We start from the raw sequence: 14477 nt of genomic DNA on the forward strand, positions 1-14477 counted from the left end.
TTCTAATAATTGTAATTGAACGGTATGTGAACCTAGACTCTACCAAACGTTAGTCGACTAAAAGTTACATACCCATTGCCTATAGGTACCAAAAAACCACATAGGTACCTAAGAGCTGTAGTAATTTTTTTGTGATTTTTGGATAATTTATTTTGTGCAATTAAGTGTATTTTGTTTTATCTCACGTTCTATGTTATTTTTATTTTGTATCTTTCGTAGTTGTGGCAATAAACATTTTTTATCTTATCTTTAACAGAAGATTGATCGTGCACAAATGCTTCGAAAATTCTTATCGATCCTGGACAAAGACAGCTAAGTCGCTTAAGATGCTAAAAGCTAGTATTTGTAGGGTCATAAAACGTTACAAGGAGTCTCTATCAGCCTACAGGAAAACACTAACTAATCGGAGGTCTGGGACAAATAAGAAGATTTTGGGAAAAAAGTCCCAAGGTCACTCAAACAAAATTCAGGACGGTCTAAATCTAAATACGATTTATCCCATAAATTCAAAGAAACTTCTAGAAAGATAAAGATGATTCACCTCAGAGGTGGCTATAAGAGCTATCGAGCAATAAAACAGCCAAATCGGACTGTTGAACAGATCCGACAAGCTAAAACACTAGCTCGACTATTGTACGACCCAGTATTGACAAAATTCGAAGGTTGCTTGTTGTTGGACGACAAGACGTACCTAAAACTCGATTGTAATCAACTACTCGGTTCGAAGTTTTATATGGCCAATAATAGAGGTAATTTACCCGAAAAATATAAGTTCGTGAAACTTGACAAGTTCGCAAAAAAACATGATATGGCAATTTATAATTGCGGCTGTAAGACGAAAAGTTTTATAACATAGTCAACAACGAAGTCGGAAGTAAATAAGACTAGTCAAATTGTCCAGGGTATCAATTCATTGCGCTCTACTAGAAATCAACACACCAAAAATGTCGACAAAAGTGTTGTGCAGAAAATGACGGGGGTCCATTATGAAAACAGTCCGCAATTATTTACATAACAGAGATTTTTTTAATTTATACATAATACTTAGCGGAAAGTTACTTGCTGAAGTTTGTCCTTATTTATATGGGGCTACTCTTTGCGCTTTAAGGAAGAAGGAGGGAGGGATGCGTCCAATAGCAGTAGGGTGCACATTCCGACGACTCGTCGCTAAGCTTGGATGCCGCGCGGTAAGAGAGCTTCCTACCTTCAACCACTTCAGGTGGGTTTTGGGACACCTTTGGGTTGCGAAGCGGCGATACATGCAGTGCGTAGTTTTGCATTAGATTCAGAAAATGCAGGTAGTGTGATAGTCAAACTAGACCTAAAAAACGCTTTTAACTCTGTTGAGAGGGACGTCTTATTAAAAGAGGTAAGTGAGAATATTCCATTTCTCTACCCCTTCCTCCACCAGGTCCATCACCTACCTTCCAACCTCTTCTATGGTTCCAGTCGTATTATGTCTCAAGTGGGTGCTCAACAAGGAGATCCGTTGGGTCCCCTCACTTTTAGCCTCTCAATACAAAAAGCAATCGCTGAGCTTAAGTCCCCGCTCAACATTTGGTACCTCGATGATGGTACCATTGGAGGTAAACCAGAAGAAGTAAAGCGAGACTTGCTTATTTTGCTTCCGCGCCTTAAGGATCTGGGGTTGGAAGTTAATGCGTCCAAATGTGAGGTTTTCGCGTGCGGGTTGGAGTCATCTTCTTTCTTCCCCTCCCTCTCATCGGTATTGCCTGGGCTAAGGGAACTTAGCTCCAACTCTTTTACTTTACTCGGAGCCCCTTTATTTCCATCTGCAGTACCCGAAGCTCTGCTAAGGCGAAAAGAGCTCCTTCTGCTTGCTGGCGAACGCCTCAAGGACATCAATCCGCATGTAGCTTTGGTTCTATTACAAAAATGTTTTGCCGTACCTAAGGTAACCTATCTTCTGCGTACGGCCCCCGTGTGGTTATTTCCTGACGACATCGATTGCTTCGATGCCGCTATAAAGTTATCAATAGAGTCTTTGGTAAACATCTTTATGAACGAAAACCAGTGGACACAAGCAGCCCTTCCGGTCCGTCACGGTGGCATTGGCGTGCGGCGTATAAAAGACGTGTGCCTGCCAGTCTTTCTGGCGTCGGCCCATGGGGTGGCAGACCTCGTTGCTAATATTGTACCAAAAAATGGCGACAGAGTGTGCATACCCCATGTGGCGGATGCCTTAAGGGCATGGTTGTGCATCAACCCGGGAGCGACTGTGCCAGGGAACCCAAAAATTCAGCGTGCATGGGACGACACTCTCTCAAAAGCTACATTAGACAACCTCATAATGATGGTACAGGTTTGTCCGGCTGTAATCTACATTAACTAAGTATTATAATATCAACATCAAACTAAAATTGCGCTAGGGTTACTATGAGATTATCTAAGTTACAGTAAATACTTCTTATATTTGGTGCTAAAATAGTAATATCAGATTGTTTGATTTTTATATGTTGTAGAACATCTTCTTTATTGCATTCTACGGATTGTACCACAAGTAATTCGTCAATTTGGTTAAGAGTAGAAAGAGTGTCATTCATTTTGGATATGTTTAAATTCAGTTGTGGTAGCATTTAATGATGAGTATAAGTATTTTATCGGGTCTATAATTGGTCTATGAGATAACTTATAATTCATGATTCGTTTGATATAATGTATATGGGGTTTTATGTTATTTTTATGTAAGATTTTAGTTTCATGTGTATATTTTTATGTTACAATAAATAGTTACGTGGAGTATGTGTGTGTTGTACGCGTAAAGCGAGAACAAAAAAGTAATCCAATCATAAACAGCCAAAGATGCAATATAGTAATAATAACAAGATATACCTAGATTTATAGCTAGTCACGATTCTTGAAGAAGTCTCTGCACCTGCGCCTCACTTGTGATGTTAATTATAGGTGCGGATTTAGTTTTTCTAACAAAAACTCTGCCAAAAGAAGTCCAACAGAACTCATATCCTTTTGAGCTTGCCAAATCTCTTGATAAAAATCGTAGTCGAGCTGCTTTAACTGTTAAGTTCTCCGTTATGTATATTGGGGTCTCCAGTATGTTATGTCGGAGTAAGCCGAGATGCTTGGCGCGTAATTTGTTGCTAGAGTTTGTCTGGTTGTACTCTTTGCATTTCCCTAAAATATCATTTTTCTGTATAGCCGATACCATTTCCACTATAATGGGAGGGTTTTGCTTGTCATTCGGTCGGCTACATACCCTGTGTATGTCCGAGATGTCCGAGGGAGATAAAGGGAGCCCTATGGTCTCTGACAACTTAGTAACCATGTTAACTAGGTCTCCTCTAGTCTCTTTCTCAAGTTTTGGGACATTTTTAATTTCAATGTTTTTCTTTCGGCTGTCGCGCGACATGTCCTCTAATCTATTTTCGACTTGCGCCGTTTCGCGTATGAAAGGCATACGAAACAACTGCAATCGTTGCTCAGTGATAAATAATAAATTTCTTCAATGCGCATACCTACAATGCAACATGTGATTCGGTTATTAGAGAAGCTTATAGGTGCATTAGTCTGTGAGAGTCGCGTCGCCGGTCGTCGGCGAGGAAGCGGCGCTGCGTAGAGCGGGTGATCCGGCGACCAGTGGCCGCGCGGCGCGAGTCGCGGGCGACAGCGGGCGGTGGCGCGCGGCTGACCGCCCAACGGCTGCGCTCCTGTGCTCCCGCGGTCTCACGACCCAGTGCATTCTGTCGCGGACGCAGCTAGGGCACACTCGGCTACGACTGTCGTTGTCGCGGTCCTATCGCTACTTTACGACGTATTCCCGCCAAATATTTTAATATACGTATAATAAATACATCTTCGCGTTTCATGGCATAAGTGCACTTTTTTGTTTTGTAATGCGTTGTTTTAATGTGTTTTTGATTCTTTTGTTTATGTTTTTACCGAAATCGACGGAGGCGATTCGATGGCTGTAAGTACTAATTCTATTAAAATATTATAAGCGTAGTTAAGGTGCAGTAAGTTCGTGTTCTTCTCTCACTCTCACTAAGCGTAAGCGAGAGCGAGATGGAAATAAGTGTCCGGGAACGCGGATAATATGTTATTAAATTTTAATTTGTTGTGTGTTTTGAAAATAAAAAGTAATCGCTGAATTCCTTCAAGAACTTATTGCTAATTTTTAGAAATAAATTTCATATGTTTAGTTTTGAGTAAAATTGATTATACTTTACATTTTGCAGAAAGGCCTCAAACAATTAAATTTATGGCAGGCGTATTGTGATCCAAAAAAGCGCTAAGACTCTTTTATTATCCGTTTTCTAAACCTACTGCACCTTAAAGTAGATAACTGTATATTAAGTTATTTTGTACTTAAATACAAAACAAAAACACTGGCTGAAGAAGTGAATCATAATATAGTTTAATACTGTCCACGCTCACCTTTCAATCTAAAACGAAAATACAGCCCACAGCTAATTAATTACTTATCAATTTAATTGTGTTATAAACGTGGTGGACGTTATTCTGAGTGTCGTCAACGTTGAATAAAATAAGTGATACTCTGGGTAAGTACCAACTATTCGTATTTATTGGCCGTACTTTTTGATTTTCCTGGATTTGCCTTTTGCTGCCTTTACAAAAGTATTTTGCATACTAGTTTTTTATGCACTTATAGAATACCCATCATGCGATTAGAAACTGTTACATCAAATTAATTATAATTGCGCTCACGACCTACTACTTGATTAGTGAGATGAATACTATGTCGGGGTTTAGTAACTTCGATTAATGCTCGCCTCCCCTTAGATATATTATTACAATTAGTTATGTAGTAGGTATTGTTTTTTTTCTCTACACTATTTTACATCAGTATTTTTGACTTTGCTTGATATGAAGGTTTCTCTGTTTGCTTGTGTCTCTACACAACACTCCATATGCTGCCTGCCAAGCGAAAATTCACGGAATATTAAAGCGCAATGTATTTGTGATGACTTCAAATCGCTTTTGCGACTATTTTTTACATCTGAAGTTAATAATTACCTAAACTGTTGGTTTCCGGTTGCGCCTGTATGTTTCCATCACACTTGCTCGAAAAATATCTTATTTTATGCAAGTGTACTGAAGGGAAAAGGCTTATATTGATCCCCCAGGAGTTATGGTTGAGAAACAAAAAAACTCTAACTCCCTAACTAGGAAGTTATAGTTTCCTTTTTGGGTTCCGTACCCAAAGGGTCAAACCTATTACTGAGACTCCGCTGTCCGTCCGTCCGTCCGTCCGTCCTGTCACCAGGCTGTATCTCATGAACCGTGATAGTTAGCCAGTTGAATTTCTACAGATTATGTATTTCTGTTGCCACTATAACAACAAATACTAAAAACAGAATAAAATAAATATTTATTTCCAATCTCGAGGTTCTCATCCAATCACCGAAGTGAAGCAATGTCGGGCGGGGTCAGTACTTGGATGGGTGGCCGTTTTTAAAGATAATGGTACGGAACCCTTCCTGTGCGAGTCCGACTCGTACTTGGCCGGCTTTTAATTATGTCACGAATTAATACGAACCGAATAGGTTATAAGTAAAATACTTTGTTCAAAGTCAAGGTACAAATGAGTTTTACTTTGAAAATACTGGGGATTATAATTTAATATTTTTGTTTATGTTTAAAAATACTTAATTTGATATATTAATAGCCATTTAAAATATTTTCAAACAAACTGTGCAACTTTGACTGAATGCCGAAGATCTGTGCCTTCGATGCCTAACCTGTCGAGAAATGACAATATGGCGCACATATAATTGAAATGTCACCGTTATGGAAGGTGGAGGTAAGGAATGGAATCTCCATGTACCAAAACTTGAGTGCGAATATAATAAAACTGATGTATGGAGTGAGCACTCTAGTACTTCTTATGTCTCTATGGTACTAAGATCGAAGCGAGTAGCCGGGGTACATATTTAAACATAAAGTCATTGGCGTCAATTGTAGCCGGACTGTAGCATCCTTTGGTGGTTAATAATGACCGCGCTCAGATGCCTAGCGTATGGTGACAGGCTCCGGCCAGTGGATATTAGGAGATGGATGTGTAACAATACCTGGGTCGCGTCACCTTTTACAGAGCCCAGATGAATTTAAAATAAAACGTATTTAAGAGTCTGCAGCAAGCTTGGTCGAATTTCACCTTCCCATATAAAGAGAGTTTCGTTCTCATTTTAAAACTGCGTGTTGGATCATAATAAAACTTTGCACATACAACTACATGAGGTAGTCCTCTAATTAGTTTATAATATCTCCAGTTTATAAATTAAACGAAATAGAGCAAAAACGAGTTTTGTATTCTTAAATTCGCTGTATTCTTTTTAGGGTTCCGTAGTCAACTAGGAACCTTTATAGTTTCGCCATGTCCGTCTGTCTATCTGTCTGTCTGTCTGTCCGAGGCTTTGCTCCGTGGTCGTTAGTGCTAGAAAGCTGAAATTCGGCATGGATATATAAAACAATAAAGCCGACAAAGTCGTACAATAAAATCTAAAAAAATATTTTTTTTGAGGGTACCTCCCCTACACGTAAAGTGGGGGTGATTTTTTTTTCTGCTTCAACCCTACAGTGTGGGGTATCGTTGGAAAGGGCTTTCAAAACTAATAGGGGTATTCAACAAACATTTTTTGATTATGTGAATATATTCGGAGATAATCGCTCCGAAAGAAAAAAAAATGTGTCCCCCCCCTCTAACTTTTGAACCATAGGTCCAAAAAATATGAAAAAAATAGTGGAAGTAGAGCTTAAGATAGACTTTAAATGAAAACTATAGCGGACATTATCACTTTAGCTGTTTTTGAGTTATCGCAAAAAGTTTCCCCTTCATAGTAAAAAGACTTTAATCAGTAGGTACTGATTATGCAAATTTGCCTATTTGTTTAACTCGCGTTTCATCCCTTGGTTAACAATTTACTATACGTTAAGCTCCAGTTTAGCTTATTGCGACGGAAGAGTAACTACGGAACCCTACACTGAGCGTGGCCCGACATGCTCTTGGCCGGTTTTATTTATTTATTATGGTATCTGAAGCTACATAAACTAATAACAGAACTAGACACCTTATACTGTAGTAAGTACGTGGGTAATACTGAAAGTTTCTGGAATGAGCATAATGTAAACTTTTTCATTCACCTCTAACTTTTGAACCACCGGTCAAAAAACCATGAAAATACCTTAGAAAAGAGTTAAATTTCAATTAAAACTATAGCAGACCAAATCGATTAAGTCGTTTTGGAGTTTGCGCAAAAAGTCTTTCCTTAGTAAAAACACGTTACGACGGAACCCTGCGCTATGGTCCAACATGCTCTTGGCCGGTTTTTTTAACTGCTGTCGTTCGGCTATTTTTTCTTGATTTTTTTTCGCAATTCTTTTAGTCCCGGCTTAGCCCCGAACTACTATTATATATATATATATATATATATTTGACGACCGGTTTGGCCTACGAAGCTGATGGTCCCGGGTTCAAATCCCGGTAAGGGCATTTATTAGTGTGATGAGCATGGATATTTGTTCCCGAGTTATAGGTGTTTTCTATGTATTTAAGTATTTATAAATATTTATATATTATATATATCGTTGTCTAAGTACCCTCAACACAAGCCTTATTAAGCTTACTGTGGGATTTAGTCAATTTGTGTAATAATGTCCTATAATATTTATTTATTTATTTATTATTATTATATATATATATATATACTATTATTTCCCACAACCCCTACCTTTAGGGTTCCTTAGCCATGGGGTGCTCTATTACCTGCTATGCGTGCAAATGATCCTAGAATGAGAAGAGCCCTGTGCCCCACAGCGAGGCGTGTGTAGGCTGGTAAAGATAAGGTCTCATTCATCTAACGATCTTTATCTGATGAATTGATATTTTATAATTAAATACTTATGGGAGTTACCTAACAATTATAGAGTTTTCAGACAGTAAATCAGGACTCACTGAAATCTCAAACCCAAACAGTTAATAATAATTCTTAAACATAAACAAACTACAAGTGTGGAATTATTTTGGACCAAGGCTCACTGCGGCATCCAAGGGAATGAGCTAGCAGATGCTGCAGCAAAAGCTGCCACTAAATTAAATCGTGCCCCAGACTGTATGCGAATACCAATCAGTCATTCAAGCATCAACTAAAATCCGAGCTTCAGAACGACAGGAAAGAACAACTGCCTGTACACTAAACCCTCTTTTTCTGTCCCAGTTTCCAACCTACAATGACCTCATGCAGTAATTGAAAAAACCACACTTACCTTTGGCATATCCGAATTCTTAAGTAATCACATCTACCACAAGACACATTTACACAGATTTAAGACAATCTCCAAAATACAGACTACATACCATAGACACTCCTTCTATTTAATATATAATTGCCCAATATTCTCTCCAAGGCAGTACCTACTATTATATATTCTGTGCCAAGACGCCATAACCTATCAAAACCTCACAAATTACCTGTCAAAACCTTAACATATCGACCCATATTGATATAACTTCCAGGCCATACTGACAAAAGAATCTATTACAAATGTAATAGAATATACTGTCAACAATTTAATATTGATTCGTTTTAGAAGGGGGCAAAGTTGTTGTTTAACCGCTCGTGCTAATATTGATACCCGAGCAAACGAAAGATTCCAAAATTGAAGTGGAAGTGGGAGAAGAATAAGTGGAATCTTGAGCGTTGTGAGGGTTAAACAAACTTAGCCTCCGAGTAAAAAAAAATTTTCTTCTACATCAACGTGAGGAAAATACTAACCATGAAATACCAAAAAAATCGAACCAAATCAAATCCAAATGAAAGTAATAATAAATGTATCATTCAAAATCATCATTTAAAAGGCAATCCTACCAGCTAATATAAGAAGACAACTCAAAATTTGCATCTGATTACTTTGATTGTTCGAAAACTGATGAGAACGTCGCATTTTATCCACATGTGGGGCAAAGTAATCAAATGCAAATTTTGAGTCATTTCCTAGTGTTAGATAGCTAGCTAGCTAGTTTTGTAGGATTGACTTTTAAATGATAAATATTTATTGTTTAATGACGTTTATTTGGATTTGATTTGTTTTGATTATTTTGGTATTTCATAGTTAGTAATCACCTCGCGGGGGTGTGGTGAAATTTGTGTATCACACGGAGGCAGTTTATTTAACCCTCGCAACGCTCAAGATTCCACTTCATGAACCACTCGCTGCGCTCGTGGATGAAGTTTGGATCCTTTCGCTTGCTCGGGTATCAATATTAGCACGAGCGGTTAAACAACATTTTTGCCCCCTTGTAAAACAAATAACTGTTGACGGCACTTAAACGAAATCACTCATCTGTTAATTTCTTCATTTTTCATTCTCTTCCTTTTCAAAATTACGGCGCGAACAGCTGGTTTGACACGGGTTTATCAAGGGTGCATTCCCAAGCTTTAAATGCTTAAGAGGCAACAGGAGTGGTCATTTCTCCATACAAACGACTGTTTCCTCTAGTTTTTGAAGCTAGAGCAACGATTTTTTTCAACAAAGATTATTGTTATTAATATCTGTATCGGACTGTTTTTCATAAGGCGCTAGTGCACTTCAAATATCCCGCAAAAACGGCCTAATTTACTAGACCGCAAAGAGAAGCATGGTATTGAAAACTGACATCAATTAGCATAAAAAGCAAAACAGTCCGACACAGATAATCTCAAAATTTCGTTACATTTGGTTAAGTTTTGGAGGAGGAAACAATCGAGTACGAAACATCGTTTCGTTTTCGCCTATTCTGGGTTGTCCTTATAGCACTAGTTTTAGGAGTCGCTTCCCCCAAAATATTTAAATCTCAGCTCCCGTATCCTCTTAAATTAAGTAACTTTCCAAAAGAAACCATTTTGGATATAATTAATGACTTATTTTTATATTATACGAGCGTGTACACTTGCCTTAGGGTCTGTTTACATGTTGATTAGTGTTTAGTACGGGATTATACATTTGCTACTAAACGCAAGTGTTATCTCGGACGATGGACATTCGAAATGTCATTGATAAGTCCTAGTTTTCAATAGTTTGGTGGATTTAAGATTAGCGATGGGCAATTTCTGAAACATTTCACATGTTTCCACACATATACACATATTTTCATATTTATTTTATATTTAACGGTGACATATTTCAACTGTTGAAAATTACGTAATTGACAGAAAATGTTTATGTTCGCTAAAAATACGAAAACAACGAATAATTTAAATAAATATAAGCGGAATTTGCCATTTGAAACTTACATGAAATTTAAGTGTAAGAGTCACTTTGGAAACTTACAAGCTGCCTAGTTAATTTCAATATCAAACATAGAACTTCAAATAAACGTAGTCTATGTGTAATTTTAGTTAATGTACCTATCTTTTAATGCCTTCTATTTTACAGTATCTTAAATTGTAACTAAGAGCAAATAGCCAAAACAAATGTTTCTCCGTCCCAATATTGTAATAAACCTTACCGAATTCAGATATCGACTACCGTTTACGATAAGTTCCACTCGCTCTTGACCGAAAAAGTGCAGGTTGGTTGTTATAGACAAAGTTTAATCGTAAAAGCGCTAAAAACAAAGCCTACATAGGCTGCAGTTTTAATCACATTACAGTGGCAAGTGACTCCCAGACTGCCACGTTACAAATGTTACAATTGTGTTTACGCACGGTTCCCGTAAAATGGCATGTGTAACAATGTAATTCTCGCATTTCGCAAGCTCAATTGTCGTTAGCGGACGAGCGAGGTGAGTATATAAGCCGTAACACGAGCCCCGACGGCGGCCGCCCGCGTGTCCGCTCGCTCGTCCTAATTGTACATTGCACTAATGAGCGGCGTTGTTCCGTTGCAACCCGCAATCACTCGCTCGAGATTACACCCTGAAACGCGGCGGGAAATGTGAGCTCGTCCCACTCCAGGAATTCATCAATAATGCTCGCCGAGCGAATCGGCTGGATTTACGGTGAAGCTTTAGTATTAGTAGATTAGAACAATGTTATGTAATTAATGCCACTAATAGAAAATTTAAAGCACTCGCCCTCCAGGGCCCATTAAATTTTTCCACACTGTCCTAGTATTTAGGCTCACCTAAAGCCGCATTTATGTCTCCAAATAGGAGGAGGTTATCAATTCGACCGTATTTTTAACCGACTTCAGTTTCATAGAAGGAGGAGGTTCTGTATTCTGTTGTGGCTATTTTTTTTATGTACGTTCACTGATTACTCCGGCACCTGCGATCCGATATGAGTAATTATTTTTCGTTTGAAAGGAGTTACTTCCAAGTTGGTTCCATTTTAATTTGGTTGTGTTCTGATGCTGGAATTAGTTGAGGGAAGTCTTCATTTTTTAAAGACACGTGTATGGTTATTTAGGTGTTTTCTTAAGAGAATCGAGCATTTTCTCTCAAAAATCATCAATTTGATGAATTGGATCTGATGATGATGATTTTTTAATGATAATTGTGATGACTTTTTTTAGTGTACTATGTTCACCGATTACTCCAACAACCATCAAAAATCCATCCATCCATCCATTTTTAAAGGCACATGTATGGTGATTCGACTGTATTCTTAAGCAAGCAACAAGCAACAAAGCATTTCCTCTCGAAAACTACCAATTTGATGTAGTGCAACTGTAGCCTTTCCATGAGTTTGACTCTACGTATTAACTGACGTATTCGTGACTTACTTTCTATACATTTCACTCGCACTTATGGGATGCCAGTACTAGCGAGATGCATAGAAACAGGCTACTTACTGATTATGAAGACCACGGGCGATATATCCTCTTATAATTGGGTGTATTATGATTTGTAGTATTGGAAATAAAGAGGTGAGGACGGGTAATTGTGAGAGGTTTGTGAGGTAGACGGTTGTGGTGAAGGTAGGCGGAGGTCTGAGGTTGGGGGTTGAGAGGTTGGGGCTTGAGTCAAGGCTTGAGAGGTTAGGTGGTTGAGCGGGCGGTGAGTTGATGGGTCGGGGACTGAGGGGTTGGGAGTTGAGGAATCGAGGGGTAGGAGATAACTGGTCGGGGTTTGGAAGTTGAGAAATTGAGGGTTAGGATTAGGAGTTAAATAGTCTGGGGTTGAGGGTGGTTGAGGGCTCGGGGAATGGCGGTTGAGAGTTTGGTGGTTCAGGGTCAAGGGTTTCAGTGATCAGGGGTTAATTGATGTGCTGTGAGGTTGAGTGATCGGAGGATTGAGGGATTGGGTTAGTGGTGGGGCGGAGGATAGATTTGGAATACTGGCAAGAATGATTTCCCAGACCGACTCGAGGAAAATCCTGATTATTTATTAAAGTTGCATAAAAAACACGGACGTATGTACATGTATGTTTTTTTTTTTTTTTTTTTTTTTTTTTTTTTTTTTTTTTTTTTTTTTTTTTTTTTTTTTTTTAATACTACGTCGGTGGCAAACAAGCATACGGCCCGCCTGATGGTAAGCAGTCTCCGTAGCCTATGTACGCCTGCAACTCCAGAGGAGTTACATGCGCGTTGCCGACCCTAAACCCGCCCCCCCCTCGATGAGCTCTGGCAACCTTACTCACCGGCAGGAACACAACACTATGAGTAGGGTCTAGTGTTATTTGGCTGCTGTTTTCTGTAAGGTGGAGGTACTTCCCCAGTTGGGCTCTGCTCTAGATCTGGAATGACATCCACTGGCTGTGCCCTACCACACAAAGCCAGATGACATTCACAATGCCCGTACCTCTCTTTTGGACGTAGTTTAAGGACGTACCCGGGTCCGGGTATGTTATCTCAGAACTCCATCATTTCTGAACCAATTTGGGAAATTTATTATTTGAGTTCGTCCCGTTTCGGTCAAAACCCAGTTCTGATAATGAGATCCATGAGGAATCCAAGGAACTCCTCAAGTCTATAATTTTAGTATTTTTATCAACAAACCAATGTATTTTCACTCAAAAAGGTCGATGAAATGGAACTGCTGATGATGACCAGAACGGGACTCTTTAACAGGGCATATTTCAGTTTTGGCGATATGTCCTCTTCGTTATGTTTGTTCAGCAAGTAAGTTCTGAAGGAACATTTGTGTTAAGGTCTAGTTCTGGTGATTGGATCCGTGAGGTGTAACTCCTCAGATCCAGATCTTGACACTTGAAACGTACCCAAAGCGCAAAAATGCTTAGTGTTATGACAGTTTGGCCAGGCAGGATCGAGTCTTGCAGAATGATGCATCACTTGTAAGAAAAACTTAAAACTAAAAATGCAAAAACAAAATTAATCTTAAAATATGTAAAATAACTTAGAAAAGGATAAAATAAAGTATCAATTAACTCGTTTTATATGCGCTAGCAACTAATACGTTTGAAGTTTATGCAACGCCAAATAGTTAAAATACTGGTTAATAATAATTTCTTAATCGAACTACACCAGAGCAGGGAGCATTCGGTTTGAAAGCGTAATGACACTTTTGAGATTTGGCTTGGCACCGATTTCAAATATATCAGTTGCTAACTTTTATAAAACGGGATAAGTAATACTTTATCCTTTTTAAAGTCGCTTTTACTTTTTTGTTTTACCTGTGAGTGTTATCAGAGGGACAGGTACTTAAAGCTAACAAAATATGCAGGGGTGCTAAGCTAATTGTTTTGCTGACTGTACCTACTCACTTAGGGCCACTTGCACCATCCCACTAACCCTGGGTTAACCGGTTAAACCTGGAGTTATCATGGTTACCATTTGACACTGAATTAACGGTTTAACAGGTTAACCCCGGGTTAGCGGGATGGTGCAAGTGGCGCTTAGACGAGTCAGTCGCATCAGTGTTCTTTTTATCAAATGTCAGGTACAGTCGCCATCAGATGTATGGAGCAGCCTAAGGTGCTCTCAAATATCTGATCAAGTGATCACGCCTCTATTGTCAAGGCGTTAGAGTGCGTGTTCACTGTTCAGATATCTTTGAGCACCTCTTCCGCTATGATATATCTGATGGCGACTGTATCTGCCCGTATTCGTTTAGGCTTAGTGCTAGGTATAGATTCCATAAATGCCGGACCGGCGTAGGTAATATTTTTAGCGAAGTAAGCATAAAATATAATATCTTTTGTGTAAGTGATTCCCGTGAGACGGGCGAGCTGAGTTTCGCCGAGTTAGCAAGGGCCGTGTGTGGTAGACCGAAAAAAATGATTTCCCTCGCTCGAGTTCCCATCGTGACTTTTCCAGGCGGCCGTCCCGTGCATCTGGCGGGACCTATTATTAGGGGACTGCTCTTAATGCTTTCTTAGGTATTTTTATATGGATGCCGTCTTAGTTTTACGATTGTGATTTTTATTGAATTCTTTCATCCGGGTTACGTGCTCGCGGTATGCCTGTGAGCGAAGGTGAAATACGAGCCACTTTACTGGATTTATTTTATGGCGTTGTTTGGGCACAGATTTCTCTGACATTTAAGTGCGGTGGTAGGTACCTACGACATTTCATAGTAAGTGAGTAAACTTGTGTTACTA

General features: G+C 39.0%; 1 protein-coding gene across 1 annotated transcript in view; it reads left to right on the plus strand.

Moving 5' to 3' along the window:
- Window positions 1-2412: 2412 nt before the first annotated feature.
- The window catches only part of LOC133520661 (protein Wnt-5-like), a 68935-nt gene continuing 56870 nt past the window's right edge, over window positions 2413-14477 (plus strand). Inside the window, exon 1 of the mRNA XM_061855220.1 lies at window positions 2413-3946. Within this exon, the coding sequence (XP_061711204.1) occupies window positions 3873-3946 (74 nt within the window). The 5' untranslated portion in view covers window positions 2413-3872. The remainder of the gene's footprint in view (window positions 3947-14477) is intronic.

The sequence above is a fragment of the Cydia pomonella genome, chromosome 1 (genome assembly GCF_033807575.1).
Source record: "Cydia pomonella isolate Wapato2018A chromosome 1, ilCydPomo1, whole genome shotgun sequence".
Taxonomy (NCBI): domain Eukaryota; kingdom Metazoa; phylum Arthropoda; class Insecta; order Lepidoptera; family Tortricidae; genus Cydia; species Cydia pomonella.